The 24,220-nt window shown below is 49.7% G+C and overlaps 1 protein-coding gene across 1 annotated transcript; it reads left to right on the top strand.

The window, feature by feature from the left end:
- Window positions 1–1,308: 1,308 nt before the first annotated feature.
- Window positions 1,309–24,220, top strand: CSE1L (chromosome segregation 1 like). Its single transcript, XM_040981339.1, has 25 exons — window positions 1,309–1,426; window positions 5,799–5,894; window positions 6,358–6,500; window positions 7,118–7,219; window positions 7,378–7,523; window positions 7,842–7,932; window positions 8,634–8,741; window positions 9,929–10,021; window positions 10,989–11,156; window positions 11,259–11,388; window positions 12,189–12,254; window positions 12,578–12,780; window positions 13,452–13,536; window positions 13,955–14,016; window positions 16,005–16,141; window positions 16,795–16,898; window positions 18,331–18,428; window positions 19,610–19,760; window positions 19,840–20,048; window positions 20,304–20,401; window positions 20,484–20,569; window positions 21,533–21,614; window positions 22,338–22,484; window positions 22,811–23,042; window positions 23,845–24,220. Exons 2-25 carry the CDS (start codon window positions 5,810–5,812, stop codon window positions 23,932–23,934), a joined length of 2,916 nt encoding a protein of 971 aa, XP_040837273.1. The 5' UTR covers window positions 1,309–1,426; window positions 5,799–5,809; the 3' UTR covers window positions 23,935–24,220.

Raw genomic sequence — 24,220 nt, 5'->3', positions numbered from 1 at the left:
TGAGTCTAAACAGTGAAAAGTTCTATGTCAGGCTAATAGGTTTCTAAATGCACAACATTCTACCTTTGTTCCTGTGGCCTAGGAAAGCGGTCCAGGACGGCCCAAACCCTTGAGACCCTGAACCTGCATGGGAGACCTGGAAGAAGCTCCTGGCTCCTGGCTCCTGGCTTCAGATTGCCTCAGCTGTAGCTGTTGCGGCTGCTTGGGGAGTGAATCTGCGGATGAAAGATCTTTGTCTCTTCGCTTTGTACTTTGGCCTTTCCGATTAAAATAAGCAAATTTTAGAAAATCTTATATCTAAAAAAATTAAAAGTGCCATGTCAGAGTTCCTGGCTTTGAATCCTGGCTGGCTTCTGACCCCAGCTTCCTTCTTGAAGCACACCCCAGGAGGTGACACACCAGGGCTGCTCGGGCTTGGGTTCCTTGTACCCACCCCCGTGGGGTCGGAACGCAGTTCTCAATGCCTGGTTTCAGCCTGGTCCAGCCCTGGCTGCTATGGGGACTTTGGGAAAACATCTATCTCTCCCTTTCAAATGGATAAAACCAAAATGTTAAATGTATAAAAACTCCACTTATAGGAAACACCAGTCAGCTACATCTCAATGTCAGCTACTGTCTCCGGTCGGTGGTGGCTCCTCAGGTTGAGCCGCCACCCACAATGCCACCAACTCATGTGAGCCCAGCTTCCACCAGCCCCCCTGTTGACATGGTCTGGGAGAGCAGCAGAGAAGGGACCAAGTGCTCAGGTCCCTGGCCACCCAGGCTCCTGGTTTTGGGCGTGCCCAGTCCTGACTGTCCAGCCACGCGGGGGAGTGAGCCAGAGGATGGAAGCGTGAGCTCTTTCTCGCTTCGTCCCTCTGCCTTTCCAGTAAATAAACACCTGCTCGGCGCCCTCCCATGGACCTCCCAAGTCACTGCCTGGCGGAGCATCGGAGCGTCCTGGTCTTTCCACCACAGCACTGCATGTCTTACTGGACGGTTCCTTTTGATTCTGTCAAACAGCATCTCTGGGCGGGGGGGAACTCTCTTTGGCCTGAGACGCTCCCCACGTGGCTTGCCTCCTGTCCTTCCACGGTTACTGAAGATCTACTATTTGCCAGGCCATGACACCCAAGTAGGTCACCGATGGGCGCCGGCCTGAGGTTTGCAAAGTGAGGGAAGCGGTTGGGGCGGCAGGCGTTGTCACCTGTGACGTCAGCGGAAGCAGCGCGGGGTCCCCATTGGCCGTTTGCGCCCGGCAGGACCCGCCCCCGAGCAGGACCCGCCCCCTCGGCCCGGCTCCGCTCGCGCATGCGCTCCGACCTCAGCCTCGCCGCCGCGCCATTTTGCCGGGGTTTGAATGTGAGGCGGAGCAGCGGCGGGAGTGAGCAGTGCTGGCAGCAGTCCGCGGCTGGGATTTCCTCCTCCGAACCCGGATCCCCACGAGGTGAGGCGCCGGCCGCGCACGACCTGGCGGGGGTGCTTCCCAGGGCCCCGCCGACCGAGCGAGGTGGCGCTCCCAGCAGCTCCGAGCGCCGGGCCCCTCGCACCGCACGCCGCCGGGCCTTGGCCTCGGGCCGTGCGCCCCGCGGAGGGAGTCTCCTGTCCCCCGCGACGAGCCTGGCCGCTCCCCCGGCGGCCCTGCGGGCTCCGGCCCGGGCCCCGCGGCCCTCGAGCCGGGCCAGGGCGGCCGAGCCGCGGCCTAACGCGAGCCTGCGTGAGCCCGCCCCTTCCCCTCCGGCGCCGCGCCGATTGGCTGTGCCGGCTGCCAGGGCCGCTGCTCATTGGTCGCCCGGGCGCGTCCGTCGGCGCCGCTGACCGCCGCGGCGTGCACGGGGCAGCGAGGCCGGGCTGGGCCCCGAGTGCCGGGCGCGGGTGGCGAGTGCCGGGGCTGCGCGCTCGCTCGCCGCCCTCCGTGCGCTTCGGCGTCCTCGGCTGCAGGGCGGGCAGCGGTCCCGACTCCCTTCTCTGCCCCCGGGTTGTCGGTGCACGTGTTGGGGTGGCCGTGGCATGAGATGGCCCGGGGTTCACGAATGCGCTTGGCTGCTGCCTGGGGAGTGTGGTTCAAGGATGGAGGCTTCGTCTCTCCACACCTTCATGTCTCTGCAGAATGAGGCTTGATAAGCTAACCCACCGTGGAAAGCGGTTCTGCGGACTCCCCGTCGTCGCGGCCGCTGTCCGTCTCCCCTCTCTCCCCGGTCCTCTCTTCCTTGGCTGCTGCTGCGGCTCTACCGACTTGACCTTTTTCTATCTTGAACTTTCCAAGCCCCTCCAAATCTTAAAATATTTGCATACATCCGTAATGGAAATTTGCAGCATCCGACTTTGCAGAGGTCCCCGCCCCCAGCTCTCCCTTGAAGACCTGCGGACTTTCCTTGTCTGTCCCTCCCTGCCTGGTTGCCTTGCTCTGTCCTGAGGGTAGGGGAGAGGGGTGCCCCTTCTCCTGAGGGCTGTCCCGGAGGCACACGGCCCCTCTGGTGACCAGCTTTCTTTGCTGGGCTCCCTGGCTCTGGATGTACCCAGGCTCTCCCACTTACCCTTCCTTGTCTTTCTCTCTCCTAGTGCAAGGGCCTTCCTCCCCTTCTCGTCACTGCGTGCTCCTACTTGGAGGCCCGGCGCTTCCTGCACAAGATGGGGCAGGGGGCTGAGAGAGAATCGCTCTTGCACAGGATTTCTCATTCTCTCTCTTTTTAAGATCTATTTATTTTTGTTTGAAAGGCAGATTTACAGGGAGAAGAAAGTGCTTTCATTCTCTGGTTCAGGCCGCAAATGGCCACAACAGCCAGAGCTGAGCCGGTCAGAACCTAGGGGTCTCCTCCAGGTCTCCCACGCAGGCGCAGGGTCCCAAGGCTCTGGGCCGTCCTCAGCTGCTTTCCCAGGCCACAGGCAGGGAGCTGGATGGGAAGTGGAGCAGCTGGGACACGAACCAACACCCTTATGGCATCCGAGCGCTTCCAGGGGAGATTAGCTGAGCCATTTTTTCCGAGCCCATTGCTCTTTCCATTTAATGACTTTATTGAGCCTGCACTTAATCTCTGGGACTACAGTGAAAAAGCAGCAATGAACAAAATCCCTCTCTTTGAGCAGCTTTTATCCTGTTGGGTGAAAAAGACAAGAACATGAACAAATGCCCTGGGATTATCTTGGATAGTGACAAGTGACAGAATGAAGGCAAAAGAGTTTTCTGAGAGGCTGACTTTTTTTTTTTTAAGATTTATTTTATTACAAAATCAGATATACAGAGAGGAGGAGATACAGAGAGGAAGATCTTCTGTCAAATGATTCACTCTCCAAGTGAGTGCAATGGCCAGTGCTGTGCTGATCCGAAGCCGGGAACCAGGAACCTCTTCCCACATGAATGCAGGGTCCCAAAGCTTTGGGCTGTCCTCAACTGCCTTCCCAGGTCACAAGCAGGGAGCTGGATGGGAGTTGGAGCTGCCGGGATTAGAACCTGCGCCCATATGGGATCCCAGCACATTCAAGGCGAGGACTTTAGCCACTAGGCCACGCTGCCGGACCCGAGAGGGTGACTTTTTAAAGATTTCTTTTTTATTGGAAAGTCAGATATACAGAGCGGAGGAGAGACAGAGAGGAAGATCTTCTGTCAAATGATTCACTCCCCAAGTGACTGCAATGGCCGGAGCTGAGCTGATCTGAAGCCAGGATCCAGGAGCCTCTTCCAGGTCTCCCACACGGGTGCAGGATCCCAAGGCTTTGGGCCGTCCTCGACTGTTTTCCCAGGCCACAAAGCAGGGAGCTGGATATGGAGTGGAGCTGCTGGGATTAGAGCTGGCGCCTATATGGGATCCCAGCGTGTTCAAGGCGAGGACTTTAGCTGCTAGGCCACTGCACCAGGCCCTGAGGGTGACTTTTAGAAAGATTTATTTCTGAAGAGAGACTGACACTTGATTGGCTGGCTTACTCCCCTGAGAAGTGTGACAGCTGTGGCAGGTGGCCAGAGCTGCCAGGGGAGCACAAGATTGGTTCGTTGCTTTAAAAGGAGCAGTTCCAGAGCTCTCTAATCTGGTTCACCCCACACATGGCTGCAAAAGCCATACTGAATCCAGGAGGTTCTTTGAGTCTCCCGAATGAGTGCAGGGGCCCAAGCATGTGTGCCGGCCTCTACTGCTTTCCTGGGTGCTACTGCAGGGACCTGGATGGAAAGTGGAGCAGCCAGGAGTAGAACCAGTGTCACAGGCCAGGAGCTTTACCCATTACACCGCAGTGTGAGTCCTGGAGCCTGGGACCCAGTGCAGGTCTCCACAGGAGTGTCGGCCCACGCATGTGGCCCTGCACCTGCGTGTCCCAGAGTACACAGTAGCTGGAAGTGGAGCCAGTGTTGGATTCCTGGCACTCAAGTATAGCGTGCAGGCATCCCAAGCAGAGGCTTTTTAAAGCTTTATTTATTCATTGGAAAGTCGGATATACAGAGAGGAGGAGACACAGAGAGGAAGATCTTCCATCCGATGATTCACTCCCCAAGTGAGCGCAACGGCCGGAGCTATGCTGATCAGAAGCCAGGATCCAGGAACCTCTTCCGGGTATCCCACACGGGTGCAGCATCCCAAAGCCTTGGGCCGTCCTCGACTGCTTTCCCAGGCCACAAGCAGGGAGCTGGACGGGAAGTGGAGCTGCCAGGATTAGAACTGGCACCCATATGGGATCCCAGCGCGTCCAAAGCGAGGACTTTAGCTGCTAGGCCATGACGCCGGGCCTGGGTGCTGGTTTTAATCCTGGCAGTCCCGCTTCCATCCAGCTCCCTGCCTGTGGCCCGGGAAAGCAGTCGAGGATGGCCCTAAGCTTTGGAACCCTGCACCCGCGTGGGAGACCTGGGAGTCTCTTGGCTTCGGATTGGCATAGCATGGGCCGTTGCGCTCACTTGGGGAGTGAATCATCGGACGAAAGATCTCCCTCTCTGTATATCCGCCTTTCCAATAAAAATAAAATAAATCTTTAAAAAAAAAAAAAGATTTTTGTTTTTATTGGAAAGGCACATTTACAGATAGAAGGAGAGACGAAAGGATCTTCTATCCACTAGTTCACACCGCAAATGGCCACGGCTGCCAGAGCCAATCCGAAGCCAGGAGCCTCTTGCAGGTCTCCACATGTGTGCAGGACCCCAAAGACTTTTTTCGGCCATCTTCGGGTGCTTTCCGAGGCCACAAGCAGGGGGCTGGGTGGGAGGTGGAGCAGCTGGGACTACAACTAACACACATATGGGATGCCAGCACTTTTTAAAAGTGGATGAATAGCCTGTTAAATCAGCAGCAGCCCAAAAGTTGGACTTGAGTCAATGCCCGCACGGACCACCAGTGTTGCCAGCAGAGGCTTAGCGTGATAAGAAAACTTTTTTTAAAAAGATGTATTTATTTTTATTGGAAATGCAGATATACAGAGAGAGAGAGGAAGATCTTCCAGCCGCTATGATGGGAGCTGAGCCAATCCAAAGCAGAGAGCCGGGAGCTCCTTCCGAGTCTCCCACGCAGGTGCAGGTTCCCAAGGCTTTGGGCCATCCTCTGCTATTTTGCCAGGCCACAGGCAGGGAGCTGGAGAAGTGGAGCAGCCTGGACTCAAAGCAATGCCCACAGGGATAAGGGCACGACAAACAGAGGCTTAACATGCTATGCAGTGGTGCCGGCCCCAAGGTTACCTGCTTCAACAACAGTCCCTGTTCCAGACTCCTCTCTAAACTCGGGGCAGGCTCATGTAGGCCATGTGGGAAGCAACAAAGAAGTGAGGGAGAGGAGCTGCCTAATGCACAGTGAGTGTCTGATTCACTGTGTCCCCGCGTGATTGATTACCCAACTTTTTTGTTTTAGATTCCATAGCAATGGAGCTCAGTGATGCAAATTTGCAAACGCTAACAGAATATTTAAAGAAAACTCTTGACCCCGACCCTACCATCAGACGTCCAGGTAAGAACAAATGCTGTTTGGGGTTGGTTTATTCTTTCTGTGCAGTCTGCCAGCTTGTACAGTTTGACAGCAGTCGGGGCGGTTGTACTTGGAGTGTCATGGATAGCTTGTGGTGTGTGATTGACTTTTTGGTTAAATATTTTTTTTTGTTTGGTGGGAGCCCTAGGCGGGCGGCAGGCCCGGGAGCTCGCTGTGGGGCGTGGATGTCTTAACTGCTCCCTGTCATCAAACTCTAGGAAGTCCCCGGGTCTCCCAGTGGCTGACATGAGTTAAATAATTTTACTTTCATTCCAGTATTTCTATGTTAAGTACCAGTAGTACTTTCTGGGCCAAGCTTTTTCCCAGAAGTCACGCTTGTCTCTGTAACGTAGAGGCCTAGAGCTGCAGACCTTCCCTAAGGAAGGTGGCCTAAGCTTCTGATTCTCTGATCCTTCAAAGGTCCGCACATGCTCTTCTTTTACAGCGGAGAAATTTCTTGAATCTGTAGAAGGAAATCAGAATTACCCACTGTTGCTTTTAACATTACTGGAGAAGTCCCAGGATAATGTCATCAAAGTGTGTGCCTCAGTAACGTTCAAGAACTATATTAAAAGGAACTGGAGAATTGTAAGTAGTTTGAAATACTTGTGTGATGTGATGTCCTGTATAAAGGTTCCATGCGGGCATTAAAGATAGAAGCTGCTGCTGTTTTTATTTAAATTCAGATAAACTTCATGTTCATAAGCTGAATTGCTTGGAAAGGGCATTATTTGGGTTTTGCCCATAACCACTATTATGGTTGGAATGTAACTTACACACTGTCTCGTGAAGAAGCACTGGGAAGTGAGAATGAGTAAAATAATTTTTGTTGGGGACTAGAAAAATTAGAGCTGAAAAATCTTATTGTAGAATGCAAAATAATTTGGAACTTTTTTAATTTAAATTTTTGATAAGAGATTTTGGCCTCTGGTAGGGTGTGGAATACTTTAAACAATTTATGCAAAGATAGGATAATAAAAGGTAACTTTGGGTGCAAAAAGACATTTGAAATTCATGCATAGTTTGTTCATAAAGCACATTTTTCCAGGAAGTGGATTTTGTTTTGTTTTGTTTTGTTTTTGTCCTTTGTTTTTTAATCAAGAGCAAGGAAGAAACTGTCAGCCCCCATCTGCTGAGGAAGTGCCTTTTGTGGGAAACAAGTTGGTTTTAAGTTACTTCCTAGTTCCCTGATGTTTTGCTTTAAGGTTGAAGATGAACCAAGCAAGATCTGTGAAGCCGACCGAGTGGCCATCAAGGCCAACATTGTGCACCTGATGCTTAGCAGCCCGGAGCAGATCCAGAAGCAGGTGAGGCTCACGGCCGTGCTCCCTGGGCGGGCCGCCTCACGCAGTGCTCCCCGGGCGGGCGGCCTCACGCAGTGCTCCCTGGGCGGGCCGCCTCACTGCCGAGCTCCCAGGCGGGCCGCCTCCCGGGCTCTGCGCTGACTCAGCCTTTCCTCTCGCAGCTAAGTGATGCTATCAGCATTATTGGGCGAGAAGATTTCCCTCAGAAGTGGCCAGATTTGTTGACAGAAATGGTGAACCGCTTTCAGAGTGGAGATTTCCACGTTATTAATGGAGTCCTTCGTACAGCACATTCGTTATTTAAAAGGTACTGATGTACTGACATCTGCTTTTAGAATGCTTGTATTTGCTTGTAGCACTAATTCCTGGTGTTCCTCCTGTGACCATGGTTACCTCGGAGTGAGCTTCTTGATTCGTTACTGTTGGTTTCCTCTCAGCTTAGAATGCTTGTTTCAGATTGCCCTGGTAACTGGAAAATGTGCAGATACGGTAAACTGCTTGGTTCCTTTAAAAGAAATTTCTCTTCTTTTAACTTTAGAAAAGTCGTTCAGTCACATATGTATCTAGTCCACATCTGGAAGACCTGAACAAAAAGTTAATTTGTGTTAATTTGTGCTTTTTCTAGATATCGCCATGAATTTAAGTCAAATGAGTTATGGACTGAAATTAAACTGGTTCTAGACGCCTTTGCTTTACCTCTGACTAATCTCTTTAAGGTACGAGACGGCGTCTTGACACAGTGCCAGGATTGGCATGAATTTAAGAGCATTCTTAAATGGTAAAAATGTCTTAATACCTTTTATGTTGAAAGGTAAAATTACATAAAAATAAATCTTTTTTTAAGCTTTCGGGTTAACGTTTTATTCAAATCATGCCGTAAGTCAGCCAGAGTGCAACGAAACACGGAGAAAAGCAGCATGTATTCCCTTAGTCCAGAAACGGGAACTAACAGCACCAGTAGACACGGTGCTGTCGTGTTTCCTCAGTCAGTGCTCTCAAACTCCAGATTTGTCTAATACAATAAGGAAATTAGGCTGTGGGGAAAATCATTCAGCTTTGTTAAAGAAATGCTTTTTAGTTGTGTGGAATTGGGGTCCAGTCCAGATCTGACCTCATGGTCACTTCTAGAATGTCAGGTGAGGTCTAGGAGACTGGCGGTGCGCGGATAAAGCCGATTCTTGCTTAAAGAACACTCAGCCAGCCTGTGTGCCTGCGTCAGAATTAACGGGGACATTTGAAGACAGTTTTGTATTATGTGGTTATATAGAATCACAAAGGTGATTAGAAGGAGTGTTAGTAGTGGGATTGAGTGCTATAAATGACTGCACTGCCGTTGGGATCCTTGGGAGGCGGCGGTCTGTAGCGTTGCTCCGTTTCCTTGCGATGGCCGTGCTAGCTTGCGCTCTGTCTCCCCAAGGCCACCATCGAGCTGTGCAGCACCCACGCCAACGACGCCTCCGCGCTGAGGATTCTTTTTTCTTCCTTAATTCTGATCTCAAAGTTGTTCTATAGTTTAAACTTTCAGGTAAGTCATCTTTTTTTGTTTTTGTTTTTCGTTTGTTTTTCTTCTTTGATGTTAAATGTGTAGTTTTCCTTTCGATGCAGATTGATTTTTCTGAAGCTGTTTTTTCTGACTCTGCTCACAGTGGCCCCTAGGGAAGCTAGTACGTGTTGCATAGGAAGCAATGTGGTGGTTGTTTTTTTTAAGGATATATTTATTTTTATTGGAAAGGCAAATGTACAGAGAGGAGGAGAGACAGAGAGGAAGATCTTTCATCTGTATTTACTCCCAAGTGACCACAACGGCCAGTGCTGCGCCAATCTGAACCCAGGAGCCAGGAACTTTCTGGGTCTCCCACATGGGTGCAGGGTCCCAAAGCTTTGGGCTCTCCTCGACTGCTTTCCCAGGCCACAAGCAGGGAGCTGGATGGGAAGCAGGGCTGCCGGGATTAGAACCGGTGCCCATATGGGATCCTGGTGTGATCAAGGCGAGGACCTTAACCACTATGCTATTGCACCGGGCCCAGGAAGCAGCGTTCTTACACCTAGTGAAGTTACACAGAAGGATTCTTAAGTGAAACTTCATGACGGAGACAGAATGGCGAAGTAGACTGAGAGATGTAAGAACCCATGGCAGCTTGGAGGTAACAGCAAGAAATAATAACGCTGTTCAGTAATTGTTTCTGTACAGTCAGGCGGCTTATGTCTGCTAAGTTACCTCCCAGATGGCCACTGTGGCCACAGCCAAGTCAAGGCCCAAGGAGGACACAGGAACACAATCTAGGGCTCCCGGGTGAGTGACGGAGGAGAGAGCCAAATTCCCTGAACTGTCACCATGCGGGAGCCAGGAGCCAGGAGCCAGAAGCCACCGCACAACCCAGCCCCAGTCAGGCATGTGCGTCTGGGCTGCTGGGCTGCGTACCATCCCCCAGAACCAAGAGAGGGGAGTTAATTAAGAGGGACAAGAAGCAAGGTCTGGTTTTTTCCTTATTCTTGTCCAGTACCTGAAGTTGTCTTAGAACATGGCTGCACTTGCTGTTGCAAGGAGAGCATTCCCTGAGGGAAAGCTGGGTTCTCTCAGGTACAATATTCAAAATGACAACCCCTTCACCTACCTTCACCTCTAGTGGTTTGACAGATTCTCTCCTAAATAAATCTTCAAGTAAATTTAAAAATGTTTTTTAAAGTCTCAAGTTAATATTTATTTGTTAGGATCTCCCAGAATTTTTTGAAGATAACATGGAAACTTGGATGAACAATTTCCATACCCTCTTGACACTGGATAATAAACTTCTACAAACTGATGTAAGTTTTTAAAATATTAACATAGTAACCCCTTTTTTTTTTAATTTATTAGGAATTATTTGGCTGTTACCTAGAGACTTACTAATCTCCCATTACCGATAAAATTCATTGAACAAAAATATTCTAATGGATATTCTATAATTTGGTTTATTCTATAATTGTGTTTTAGTATACAAAATTAATCTCTTTTTGAATATTTATTTGTATCTACTTGAAAGACTGGTGACAGAAATAGATCTTCCATGCAGTCACTTGAGGCAGGCTCTACTTGTCTGCCACTGTGGTCAGGTCAGCAAGAAGCAGGGTGGGAATCAGAGTAACCAAGCGCTCGGGGAAGATGCCCACCTGCCAGTAGGTGCCCCTCACCACCTGTCCTTGTAAACTCCAGCTTTGTGGACCATCTCACCACAGTGCTGGGGGACACCAGTCTGGAGTCCAGGGATGCCTGCACAGGTAGCATAGTAGGCACGATTTGCAGACCGAAGTTGACCCCTGTTTTAGATTGTTGTTTAATGTCTTGCAACTGAAGTATTTGTGACAATCCTATAGCATAACCTGTTTTGAGTACTAGTGTGTTTGATCAAAATAAGGCTTTGGGGAGGCAGCAAGATGATCCAGCTAGCCACACTAGAGAGAAGCGTGTGTGATCTTTGCATTCAGGTTTCTGAGGTATATTCTGTTTCGTGGTCTAATGTGGAAGGATTCATTGATGAGCCTGAAAGAAAGGCCTTAATGAACTTGGAAACATTGTGAGAGCTGCTTCCATTGGTCACTAAACAGGAAGTGTGTCTTCATTATTCCAGAGTCCTTGTGGCTGGGTTAATGATGGCGGAAATGTGGTTTATAACAGTTGATTTGAACTTAAATTGGGGGAGTTTTAGAAGTGATAGCTACTTTTATTTGTGGTAACATTAAATTTATATGTTTGAGTTTTCTCTCTCTCTTTCGTTTTTTTTTTTTTTCTGAGGATGAAGAGGAAGCAGGCTTGTTGGAACTGCTGAAATCACAGATTTGTGATAACGCTGCCCTCTATGCTCAGAAGTACGACGAGGAGTTTCAGCGGTACCTGCCTCGCTTTGTCACGGCCATCTGGAATTTGCTAGTTACAACTGGCCAGGAGGTTAAATATGATTTGGTAAGATAAGGTGGAGCCGAGCAGTTATAAGACCTTCTCTCCTTCTAAAAAGTAGGTATTCAGGTTTCCTTCTGAAAATGTTATTGTTGTGTTTTGTTCCAGTTGGTAAGTAATGCGATTCAGTTTCTGGCCTCGGTTTGTGAGAGACCTCATTATAAGAATCTCTTTGAGGACCAGAACACGCTGACGAGCATCTGCGAGAAGGTCATTGTGCCAAACATGGAGTTTAGAGGTAATTATGGCCAAGCATAGGGGACTTGTCACTTAAGGAAGGGCTCTGTTTTTCCAGTGTGTTCGTACAAATTTGATAAGTTATGCTGCTTCTTATCCTCAGGCAAGATACTTAACAGAAAGAGATCTTCCATCTGCTGGTCACCCACAAATAGCCATAGTGGCTGGAGCTGGGACATGAACCAATGGTCAAATGGGATGCTGGCTCTAGAGCTGGAGGGTTAAAGAGGCTTTTAAAATTATGTTATATTGAAAAGAAAGTGTATTTCAGTGAGAATTATTTTTCTTTGGTTTAGATGACCATGCAGATCACTATTGCTGAGCAGATGATTTGAGAGAAGTGACTGATAGCTTACTGCAAGTCCGAAGCTCACTTGGCTTGTGTTTCTGTGCGGACTGTGCCAGGAGCAGGAAGTAGTACATGGGAGAAGGGCTCAGTGTGTAGATCACAGGTTCTCAGTTGATCATTCTGCAACCAGACTACAGAAGCAGTGGACAGCGAAGTTTGGTCTGTTTTGTGCTTTCATTAAACTGCATGTAAGGACAGAGCTTGATTCTTACTGTCCTTCCTGGGTTTTGTTGTTCACATGACTCATGTGGAAGAATGGTATAATTATAGTTGTTGGTTTTTTTAATGTTCTTACCTGTCCAAAAAGTGGGAGTGTTCTTACGTTGGTCCCCGGCGTGTGCTTTTGCATGCTGTCGCCCAGGACCGCCCCAGCAGTGGCCGCTCTCGGGAATCCGGAGCTGCGCGCCGGGTGTGTCTTGGGAGGGTTTCTGAAATGTCACCTATCTTTGCAGCTGCTGACGAAGAGGCATTTGAAGACAATTCTGAGGAGTATATAAGAAGAGATTTGGAAGGATCAGGTGTGTGGTCTTGGTGTCTTCACTAACTGGTCCCTGAGCAAGCCCTTTTTAAGGGGTTCTCTGTTCAGTGCAGACAGTGTTACGGGTTGGGGTGAAGGGTGTCATTCCAGCTGTCTTATATTAAGAACTGTTTTGTTATGTAACACCCCAACAAGTAGCTTATGTACTCAGTACTGTTTATCAGAATCCTTGTCTTTTGGTGCTTGTGGTGGGAATTAAAGTTTTTGTCAGTACTGTTAGTCACGGTGCAGGGCGGTTGATTTTCTTGGAAATGGCTGGTTTGTGGAGGTTTCTCCCGTAACAAATTGCCTTTCGGTTCCTAGATATTGATACCAGACGCAGGGCTGCCTGTGACCTCGTGCGAGGGTTATGCAAGTTTTTTGAGGGACCCGTGACGGGAATCTTCTCTGGTTATGTTAATTCTATGCTTCAGGAATATGCCAAGAATCCGTCTGTCAACTGGAAGCACAAAGACGCAGCCATTTACCTCGTGACGTCCTTGGCGTCGAAGGCCCAGACACAGAAGGTGCGCTTGTCATGCGATTTGTCTGTAAACCTGATCTTGTTAACAGACTACAAGACAATACTAGCTTTATATGCATGTTTAAAATGTTTTTTAATGTATTAGTTTAAGACAGAGTGACAGAAAGAAACAAACACCCCCTGTTGACTGGCTTACTCCCTCAGTGCCACACAAGGTGGGCTTGGGCATTTGAGGACATTTCTCTTTCTTTTGCCTTTTTTTTTTTTTTAAGATCTTATTTATTTTTATTGGAAAGTCAGATTTACAGAGAAAGGGAGAGACAGAAAGATCTTTCATCCACTGGGACACTCCCCACATGGCCCCAGCAGCTAGAGCTGAACTGCTCCGAAGCCAGGAGCTTTTTCCAGGTCTCCTGTCGGGGTGCAGAATCCCAAGGCTTTGGGCCACCCTCAGCTGCAAGCAGGGAGCTGGGTGGCAAGTGGAGCAGCTGGGACAGCAGCCAGCGCCCATATGGGATCCCAGCACATGTAAGGCGAGGACTATAGCCACTAGGCTATTGCGCCAAGCTCTAAAGGCAATTTTTACTATCAAAAATGGTCTTTTGTATAGACTCAGTTTTTGTTTTGAAGTATTCATCTCCACTGTGAGCATGATTTTTTAAAGTGTTCCATTTTTAATATTTCCTATTGAACTGTTACAAATTTACTTTTCAGCATGGAATTACACAGGCAAATGAACTTGTAAACTTGACTGAGTTCTTTGTAAATCACATCCTACCTGATTTAAAGTCAGCCAATGGTAAGTTTTGTGGAATTTTTCATGCAATATGTCCACATAGTGTCACTGTGAAATAATAATATGGCAGAAATCATGAGGGCTCTATCACCATGACACTTAAAAAAACCCTCCTATTGTTAGTGAATGTGGTCTAATGGTTCTCTAAATCTTGTCATGTGAAATTGCTTCTGATAAAAGTGCTGTTTGGCATGAAGATGGGGTTACTGAGTTGTGGTCTGGAAGATTCTCAGTTAACTGAGGAATGCATGTAAAGACAAGGGTAAAAATTATCTTGCCAGGATTTACAGCTGTACAGCGTGTCACTGTGCTTTAATTTCCTTGACATTTTGGCTAGCTTTCACTGATAACGTCCTTAGTAGTGTGGGATTAACAGTCCTTAGCACTCGCTTAACCGCAAGCCATCCAATGTTTTTACCAGTGAATGAGTTTCCTGTCCTGAAAGCTGATGGCATCAAGTACCTGATGATCTTCAGGAACCAGGTGGGTGCCCTTTCTGTGGGCGGTGTGCCAGCCTCTTCCTTCATGCCGTTGCTTTTGTCATTCATTTCTGACAGAAGTATCACTTCTTAATTTATGATTTTAGACCATTTGTTGTTTTCTTCAATTATCTTAAATTGTCTTTTATAATGGTTTTATTTAAACAGGGACCAAAGCAATGTACAGATTTCCACATGTTGATATTGATTAATCAAGATGCAGTTAATAGCAGAAATGTTCTTCATTCATGCTTGTATTTTTACTTTAAGAGTTGGAGAGGGAGTTGGTTGTCTGCTTCACTCCCCCAAAGGCTGGTTGGCCGGTCCAGGGCCAGAGCGAAGCTGTTAGCAAGGAGCTCTTCCAGGTGCCATGTGGGGCGAGGGGCCATACCTGGAGGAACCACCTCTCCAAGGCAGGGATGCTTTGTCTAAGATTTACTTATTGGTAGGCAGGCACACGAGGTCAGAAAATACGCTGGTTTCACTCCCCAAGGGGCTGTGAGGGCCTGGTTGAAGCCAGGAGCCAGGAATTCCACTCAGGCCTCCCACGTGGACGGAAGTTGCTGCCACCCTTGAGCAGGATGTGCTGCCGTCCGGCTGGTTCCTAGGGTCGTAGGATCGGGAGCAGGTCAGCCGGAGCTCGGTCAGGACTGTTGTGGGCATCTCGTGGTGGCTTGCCTTGCTACACCACTGCCCTGTGGCGCGTGGGTGAAGGTCCATAGGTTATAAATAGTGCGCACAGTTTACCGTTCATATTTATGATTTCATCTTACTTTCACAGAGATCATTTTTTAAGATGTCTCTGTGAGGCAGAGTGTCCCCATCCAGGTCAGTCCCTCTCTGCCCATGACAGCTTGCAGCAAGGAATCCAGCATGCAGTCCAGGTCGCCATGTGAGGGGAAGAATTACGCGAGCCAGAGTCAGAAATTTTTTTTTCTTATATTTGAAAGAAGGAGGAAAGACAAAAATAGATATTTCATCCCCTTATTTAGCCAAAACAGCCACTGTGGAGCCAGACTGGAGCCAGGAGGCAGGAATTTAATCTGTGTTCCCCACATGGGTGCAGGAGTCCAGGCACTTGGGCCATCCTCTGCTGCCTTCCCAGGACATTAACAAGACGCTGAATCAGAAGTGGAGCAGCTGGGACACAGACTGGCACCCCTGTGGCATGCCAGCATCACAGGCAGTCCTTCACCTGCTACCCCACAGTGCTGATCCCTGGGAATCGAAAGCAGAGAGGGAAATTGCTGGTCCTGTGAACACCACAGGTGGCGAAACACTGAGGACATCCATGGCAGGCTGCTTTTTCTGGCAGTCACTGTGAACAGTGAAATGGTTTTACAAATGTCCAAACGGCACCTGGCCAGAAATCGGGTGCCCGCCCTGTACCCACTCTCCGGTGTGGTTTGCTCTTAATCTTTGCTCCTTTTTCTCAGGTTGTATGTATACCTAAAATTACTTGATTTGTTTACCTCTCCTAACGTATACATAAGTACCTTCAGGTTAATGTCAGCGTTCTTATAAAGGAAGTTAGGTAAGTTCAGTTTATTTGTGATCTTCGTCTCCTTAGGATATTATCTCGGTGGGTACAAACAACTTAAAAATGTCCTGCCTAAACTAACTTGAGGTTCTTCCCACCACATGAACCTGCCCTTTCTGCTCGGATGTGTCTGCTGATGCGCCTGGGAAAGCAGTACTTGATGGAACAAGATCGACTTCGTCTCCAATTTACTTCTTGAATGGCTGTGGCAGCTGGGGCTGTAGCTCTCCCTCCCATGTGGGGGCAGAGGCCCTGGCACTCGGGCTGTCTTGTGCTGCTTTCCCAAGAGCTTCAGCAGGGAGCTGAAGTTGAAGAGCCAGGATTTGAACCAGGACCCATACAGAAGGCTGGCATCTTGATCTGCTGCACTGTAGGCCATCCCTTTTCCAGTTGTCTTTGAGTCAAAAGTGTCATTATTAGATTAGCAGCATGTGTGTTATTCTATTTTTCAGGTGCCAAAAGAACATCTTTTAGTCTCTATTCCTCTCTTGATTAATCATCTTCAGGCTGAAAGTATTGTTGTTCACACGTACGCAGCGCATGCTCTGGAGCGGCTCTTCACCATGCGAGGGCCCAGCAGTGCCACTCTGTGAGTACTGGGCCCGAGTGGTCTCTGTGGCCTTAAGGGGGTGAGCCTGTGCCGTGTCTGTCCTCGGCGGCCCGTGTGTAACTGAGGGAGGGTCGTCAGGGAGGGGTGAGGAGAGTCACCTCTGACCAAGGAACAACTGTACAAGAGTGGCTGCTCCGCCTGTCTTTCAGGCCATTCTCCAGTGTGTTATTTCTTGACACAGAGGTTTGACTAACAAATGGGGAACAGTCTTTCATCAAGAACTTGATATACAGATTCTCTGCGCCAGGTGAGGGTGGAAGGAGGCATTTTTGAGGTGAAAAGCCAGCGCCTGTCTCCTAGATTACATTTTATGCAGAGACCCTGTCTACAGGACAAATAGATGACCAAGACCCCCTGCCCAACCTCCAGTCAGGCTTGGTTTCCATGGTGATGGAGGAAGCAGCTTTAGAGGATGGGATTGCATGGTTCTTGGGCCTGCTCAGCTGTGTCCCAGATTGCCTCAGCAGCTTAATATGAGCACATGTAAGGGGTTGTGTTCGGTCTGTCCGCTGGTGGCCAGTGGGAGATGGCTCAGTGTGTTGTCCTGTGAAGTGTGATTTAGTAGTGGCCAAGGGTATTTCTCAGGCAGCTCAAGACCTGGTAGTGACTGAAAGCTGTTTTTTCATCTATAGTTTTACAGCTGCAGAAATCGCACCGTTTGTTGAAATTCTGCTAACAAACCTTTTCAAAGCTCTCACACTTCCTGGCTCTTCAGAGAATGAATATATTATGAAAGGTAGGCCATTTCCGTGGTGTTGAGCTGTGTCAGTATACCAGCCCCAGAGATGTCAGGGTTACACTGAGTGCCACCGCAGCTTGGTACTGTTTGCTAAGGAAAGCTTCAGAGGCTTCACAGTAACAAGTACTGCTTGCTGGCTTTTTTGGGGGCAGTGTAACTTGGAATAGATGCCCTCATAAAGAATGCTGCCAGCTCCTCAGCGCGGGTGCAGACCCTGCCAAGACGTGGCTGCGGCGCCCTGTGCCCGGTGTCCCCACGTGCCTGCCCCGACTCCAGTCACTTTCCCCTGGGGAGTCCCAAAAAGCCAGCACAGAACCTTGGTCACAGGAAAACACTTTGCAAAGAAACTGTCTCTGGTCCGTGCGGCCAGAGCTTCCGGGGTGGGGGCGGTGTCCAGCACTCTCAGGGTCTCTGGGCTGTCATCCTTGTGCTGTGGTGTGTGTGCTGTCCTCCTGACCCCCTGCCTCTGCCTGGGTTTTGTCCGGCTGAGGTGTGAGGGCCAGGGCAGTCTCTGAAGGGTGAAGCAGTGTTTGACTCATCTGGAGGAGTTGTCAAGTGTAGGAAGCAAGAGAAAATCACTTTCTATCCTTTAGGCTTGGCGTCAGTAAGGGTGCTGCTTAGTAACATCTGGAATGTTTTTAGTGGAAAGAGAGCAGTTGTAGCTGGAAGCTGAGATACATCCTCTCCCCCCTTGCAGCTGCATTAGGCACCTGCTAGTTTTCTTGGGCTCCTAAGCCTCCCAGTCTGCTGTGAAGGGAGACAAGTAGGTGGTCTTCTCATTGACTTTACTGTGGGCTGGGGCGCTGCCTTCAGGCTGCAGTGAGCCCACGTTAGTGATCCCTGCTGTGCTGCCTTCACCTCTTCTTGGCCTGTGTTCACGGAGCCATTTTCTGTGTCCCCGCTTTGTCTGTGCTGCCAACGCGAGCTCTGTCAGCCCAGCTCTGATTCTCTAAGCGTTGAGGTCTCTGGAAGATTCAGTGTGTCCCTACTAAATATTACTGCCAGCTTTGTCCTGGTTTTTAAAAGGAAACGAGACCTAGGCAGATCTACAGAGAGAAGGACAGGCAGAAAGATCTTCTTTCAGTTGGTTTAATTGCCAGGTGGCCACAACGGCTAAAGCTGAGCCAATATGAAGCCAAGAGCCAGGAGCTTCTGGCTGGGTGAAGGTCCCAAGGCTTTGGGCCGTCCTCGACTGCTTTCCCAGGCCACAAGCAGGGAGCTGGATGGGAAGTGGAGCAGCTGGGGCATGAACCGATGCCCATATGGGATCCCAGCGTGTGTAAGCTGATACTTCAGCCGCCTTTGAGTGTGGAGTGCTGTCAGAGGGCTAAGCCTCTGAAAGAATGGTTCAGTGTAGGTGGACTAGTGGTTCTCTCGGTTGCTGCTCTGAAGTCTTAACTGAACGGTTTCCTGTTTTCCTGTGTTACAGCTATCATGAGAAGTTTCTCCCTCCTCCAGGAAGCCATAATCCCCTACATCCCCACTCTGATCACTCAGCTCACACAGAAGCTCTTAGCTGTTAGCAAGGTAACAGCCGATTGTGAACGTGCGGTTGCTTTTTAACTTGCTCCAGACTGGGCCTCCGAACGCACTGGCGCTGGGTGAGGCTTTGGGGGTCGTGAACTCGACCTGACCGGCCCCTAACACACTTGCTTTCAGTCACAGTTAAGTAATATACAAAGTTTTAGGGGGAAAAAAAACAAAGGAGTGACGGTTCTTGTTTGGCATCTACTTACTTTAAGAAAATGTAGAGATTCACAGGAAGTGTGAAGAGCATCTCAGGCACTGTGGCTTGGCGGGAAGGAACGGCCATCCTGCCAGGACGGGCTGCTTGACAGAGCGCTGGGCTCAGGACTAAAACATGGCACCTGCTGAGCGTGAAGGGCATGGCTGGTACTGCTGCTGCTGTTGGCACCCAGAGCCGGGTCGGTGTCACCAGCTCCTTCTGACTCCACGGTGAACAGATTTGCACAGTACACTTCTGGCCACTGGAAACAGCCAGCTACTCAGAGAGACTAGTACTGGTTTAGTGAAAGTTTTGTTGGTTTTTTTTTTTTCTTTTTGTCCTTGGCGGGGGTGAAATTTTATTTACTTATTTGAGGGCAGAGTTAATAGAGGAGAAAGGATGTTCCCACTGGTTCACTCCACAGATGGCGGGGAACTCGCGAGGCTGAGGCAGGAGCCCAAGCACTTGGCTGTGTTCCAGTGCTTTCTGGCACATTGGCAGGCAGCTGGGTGAGCGGTTGAGCAGCAAGATCTGAAACCAGAGCCTGTGTGTGATCCTGGTACGCCACAGTTCTGCCTACCCAAAAAGGATTTCAAATGGCTGCAGCAGCCAGAGCTGAGTTGATCTGAAGCCAGGAGCTGCTCTGTCTCTTCTGAACAGGAGCAGGGTTCCTAGGCTTTGGGCCATCCTCCACTGCCTTCCCAGACTGCAAGCAGGGAGCAGCCAGGACATGAACCAGCGCCATATAGGATTGCAGGCAGAGGATTAGCCAATTGAGCCATAGCACCGGTCCTCTGGTGGCATTTTAAGCAGTAAGGGCCTGGTGCAAGGCTAAATCCTCACCTTGCAAGCACCAGGATCCCACATAGGATCTAATTACATCCGCTTTAAATGGATTTTGCAGAAGTTAGATGTCTTATTTTAGACATTTAATGCAATCATTTAGATTGTTAGGGATTTTTTTTTTTTTTTTAAATTTCAGAATCCAAGCAAACCTCACTTTAACCACTACATGTTTGAGGCGATCTGCTTATCCATAAGGGTCACTTGCAAGGCCAACCCCGCGGCTGTGGTGAGCTTCGAGGAAGCCTTGTTCCTGGTGTTCACCGAGATCCTACAGAATGACGTGCAGGGTGAGTGCACGGACGGCTGCGCGGGCACAGCGGCTGCCGCAACTCCTGAAGCTCACTCTGCATTTCCTCTCATGCACAGAGTTCATTCCATACGTCTTTCAAGTGATGTCTTTGCTTCTGGAAACGCACAAAAATGACATCCCATCCTCCTACATGGCCTTGTTCCCCCACCTGCTGCAGCCCGTGCTGTGGGAGAGGGCAGGGAACATCCCCGCGCTGGTGCGGCTGCTGCAGGCCTTCCTGGAACGCGGCTCAAACACGATCGCTAGCGCGGCTGCCGACAAAATCGTGAGTTGTAATAGCAGTAGAAATTGTTAATGCTATTTGAGAACTTTGTGGTTATACCCATGATGCAGGAAATTTTAAAATTATAGGCAAGTAAGTTCATCTCGGGAACTTGCACCTCGTGTTGTGGTCTAATAAGAACCAGAGTGAGGGAAGCTGAGGCCTCATCATGACTCCTGCCAGAGGGTGGCTGGCCGGCTGGCGGGCGAGGGCACGCGGGCCTCTCACGGCCGCTCACTGCTGCTCTGATCCCCACAGCCTGGGTTGCTCGGCGTCTTCCAGAAGCTGATTGCGTCCAAGGCCAACGACCACCAAGGCTTCTATCTGCTCAACAGCATCATTGAGCACATGCCTCCGTGAGTGGGACGGCCCTGCGGGGCTCGGGAGGGCACGCAGGGCAAGTCCCGCGTACTCATGGTGACCTTGTTCACTTCCCAGGGAATCAGTCGACCAGTATAGGAGACAGATCTTCATTCTGCTGTTCCAAAGACTTCAGAATTCCAAAACGACAAAATTTATCAAGAGTAAGTGAAATTATTTGGAGTTCTATGGAAAGAGAGAAGTTCAAGTTCTTAGTCTGTTTGGTTAGGGAAGCTTTCGTATCAATTATAAAATTACTGTATAGCACCAGCATTGTGTCCCAGAAGTAGGTTTGGGGTATGTTCAAGTATCATTAAAGATGGGAATTCTGTGACCTTGTAATGGAGGGCTGGGCTGGTGGGTCATGTGGGTTAGGCTGCTGCCTGGGAGCCTGCATCCCTCAGGAGTGCCAGTTCTAGCTCCTGCTCCTGCAGATGTACCCCAGGAGGAGCCCAAAGTGGCTGACAAGCCTGGGTCACCAGCACACACAAGAGCTGGATGGAGTGCCAAGCTGCTGACTATTCACTGAGAATGTGAACCAGTTGCCGACACATAGCTCTCTCTGCCTTTTTTTTTTTTTTTTTCTTAACTGATTTGCAAAGCAGAGTGGTACAAGTGGGAGACATGGCTTTCTCTACAGTTTCCCTCCCACATGACTGCAACAGCCAGGGTGGGCCAGGCCAAATCCAGGAGCCAAAGACATAATGCAGGTGTCCCACGTGGGTGGCAGGGGCCCAAGATGGTTAGCGTGGACTGAAACCAGCACTCATGCAGGATGCTGGAGTCACAAGTGGAGGTTTATCCTGCTCTGCACAACACTGACTCCTGACCTTACATGTATTCTAAGCTTGATCGACTTGTTTATCACAGAGATTTTTTTTCAACCTGATGCAAGTCTCCACATGGCTGCAGTGCCAGGCCATCTTGCATTGGGCTTAACAAGGACCTGGATTAGAAATCCAGCAACAGCACCCAGGATGCCACAATCCTAGGTGGCAGTCCCTACACAGCACTGGCATTGATGCCAATTAGTGGCTTATAATGATTATGCATAGGTTTCAGTGGACAGACTGACTACATCACCACGTAATGCTGTAAATCCTCTGACATCTTGTGTCTTCTAACAGGTTTCTTAGTGTTTATTAATTTGTACTGCATAAAATACGGAGCACTGGCACTGCAAGAAATATTTGATGGCATACAACCAAAGTAAGTTTTGCTTATTATTGTTTGAAGGGAGAACGTGACTTGAGCACAGGTGACTGCAGAGATCCCAACATGGTGACAGCGCTGTGGCTTCCCAGACCTGCCGAGTGACTTGGTCCCCTGATAACCAGAGAGCCACCCCACCCTCCAGGGACAGGGCTCTGTGTCTTCTCCAGGAGCCTGGGCTCAAGCTGACCACTCTAACTTCAGAGCTGCCTGGTGCCGATAACAAAGAAAAGTACTTCCTGTTAGGATAAAGGAAATGATGGAGGACAGCTTGAAGGGCCAGCTCTAAAAAGGAAGTGAGATCCCAACTTAGATGAAAGTGTCTTCCAGCACTGGGACATTCATTGTGAGGGCAGGTTTGGCCATCGTCCCCGTGGCCACTTTGAAGAGTTTAATTTATTAAAGCAAATTATATGGGTTTTGCATCATTCAGAACTCAGAAAAACCTTACTTGTAGCATGTCTGGCTGAAACCTCTTTTAAGTCTCCATTAATACCTGGGCACTTACAGGTCTGGAAGCAGAGTTAGGGAATTTATGAGTAATTCAGAACTGCTTAAGCTCCAAATTGCTGGGTGAATGCTTTGGTAATTACTTGAAAAGCACCTGTGCTTCGCATGCAAGGACCAGCGGCTGCCGAGAGATGCTGCAGCCTTTCTGTTTAGTGCTTTGCTGTGCTAAGTGCTGGTACTCAAGATGTTGTGTGTATTTTGCTTTAATAGAATGTTTGGGATGGTTTTGGAAAAAATCATTATTCCTGAAATCCAGAAAGTGTCTGGGAACGTTGAGAAAAAGATCTGTGCAGTTGGTATCACCAAGTTACTGACGGAGTGTCCCGCAATGATGGACACGGAGTATACCAAGCTGTGGTGAGTGCTGCCTGCAGGGATGGGTGGCTCCAGCCAGGCCTCGCTGGTCCACATAAGCTCGAGAGACTGCTGACAAAAGGAACAGAGAGGCTGCCGGGGCCCCTCTGGCCTGAAGCGCCTGCCTTGGTCGGCTTCCAGGCAGCGGCCACTTCTTATGCTTAGCTCCTTGGTTGACACGGGTCTCTGCTAGTTTGGTCATTTCTGGAAGATGCCCTGGGGAGCGGTAGCCAGAGGGCTGGCAGTGGGTGGGCCTGCCCCCGTCCAGCTTGCTGCCAAGGGCCCGCCCTTCCTGACTGTGGCCCGCTTCTTTGGCTCTTCCGATGCAGGACTCCTCTCCTTCAGTCTCTGATTGGCCTTTTTGAGTTGCCTGAAGATGACACCATCCCTGACGAAGAGCATTTTATTGATATTGAAGACACGCCAGGGTACCAGACAGCCTTCTCACAGCTGGCATTTGCTGGGAAGAAGGAGCACGACCCGGTGGGGCAAATGGTGAACAACCCCAAAATCCACCTGGCACAGTCACTGCACAAACTGTCCACTGCCTGTCCAGGACGGGTGAGTGCCCCTGTCAGCCCAGAGCGCTGTCATGAGTGGAGACGCTAGGCAGGAGGACAGGGGCGTTCAGCCAGCCTAATCAGACTGTACCGTAAAGACAAGTGGGCAGGGCGCAACTTCTCTAACCACACTACCACTGTGACACCTGCCCGTGCATCTACTTTGTGGAACTTTCCAAGATGTACCACTTACTTGAAAGGCAGAGTTAAGGGGGAGGACAGAGTTCATCCAATCACCAAATGATTCTAGTGGCCTGGGATGGACCAGGCCAAAGCCAGGACCTTCACCCAGGTCTGCCAGGTGGGTGCAAAGGTCCATATGTTTGGGCCATCTTCCACTATTTCCCCAGGCACATGTGATGGCAGTTAATAGCTGGTGTGATGGCCTAGTGGCTAAAATCCTCACCACACAAGCACTGGGATCCCAGTTAGTGTCCTGGTTGCTCCACTTCCCGTCCAGCTCCTTGCCTGTAGCCTGGGAAGGCAGCAGAGGATGACCCTAAGCTTTGAGACCCTGCACCCGAGTGAAACCTGGAGGAAGTTTCTGACTCTTGGCTTTGGATCAGCTCAGCTCCAGCCATTGTGGCCACTTGGGGAGCAGGCCAGGAGATGGAAAATCTGTCCTGTTCTCTGTAAATTAGATCTGCCTTCCCAATAGAAATAAATATCTAAGGGGGGGGGGAAAAAGATTGGAAATGAAGCACCCAGTGCTCAAGTTGGTGCCCTCAGGACTCCCCTGCCTGACACGCTGAGTGGGGTGTGTCAGGCCCCCGCCGTCAGCGAGTGTGTCCCTTCCTCCACAGGTGCCCTCGATGGTGAGCAGCAGCCTCAACGCTGAAGCGCTCCAGTACCTCCAGGGCTACCTGCAGGCCGCTAGCGTGACGCTGCTCTGAGCACCAGCTCAGCCCAGGACGGTTTCTTCAGAAATCATGCGGCTTTGAGCATAGCTGTGTTCAATCAAGTTTCCCTCTTGAACTTGTCCCAAAGTCCATCTTGTAAAGGATAGTAAATGTTGCTTTCAGCTGAACCCTGAACACATCAGGTGGCTTGTGTGATCACAAATAGGAAACCGGACATTCCTAGTTTGCAGCTTCCAGACAAGCACTAATTCCATGTGTGACAGCGGTCATTGCTGACAAACACCTTCTGTGAAGACCTACTAAAGCCTTCTGTTTTGAA

Source organism: Ochotona curzoniae, unplaced genomic scaffold (assembly GCF_017591425.1).
Source record: "Ochotona curzoniae isolate NIBS_2020 unplaced genomic scaffold, NIBS_Ocur_1.0 contig_3520, whole genome shotgun sequence".
In the NCBI taxonomy this organism is placed as follows: Eukaryota; Metazoa; Chordata; class Mammalia; order Lagomorpha; family Ochotonidae; genus Ochotona; species Ochotona curzoniae.
This window is presented reverse-complemented; position numbering and strand designations above follow the sequence as displayed.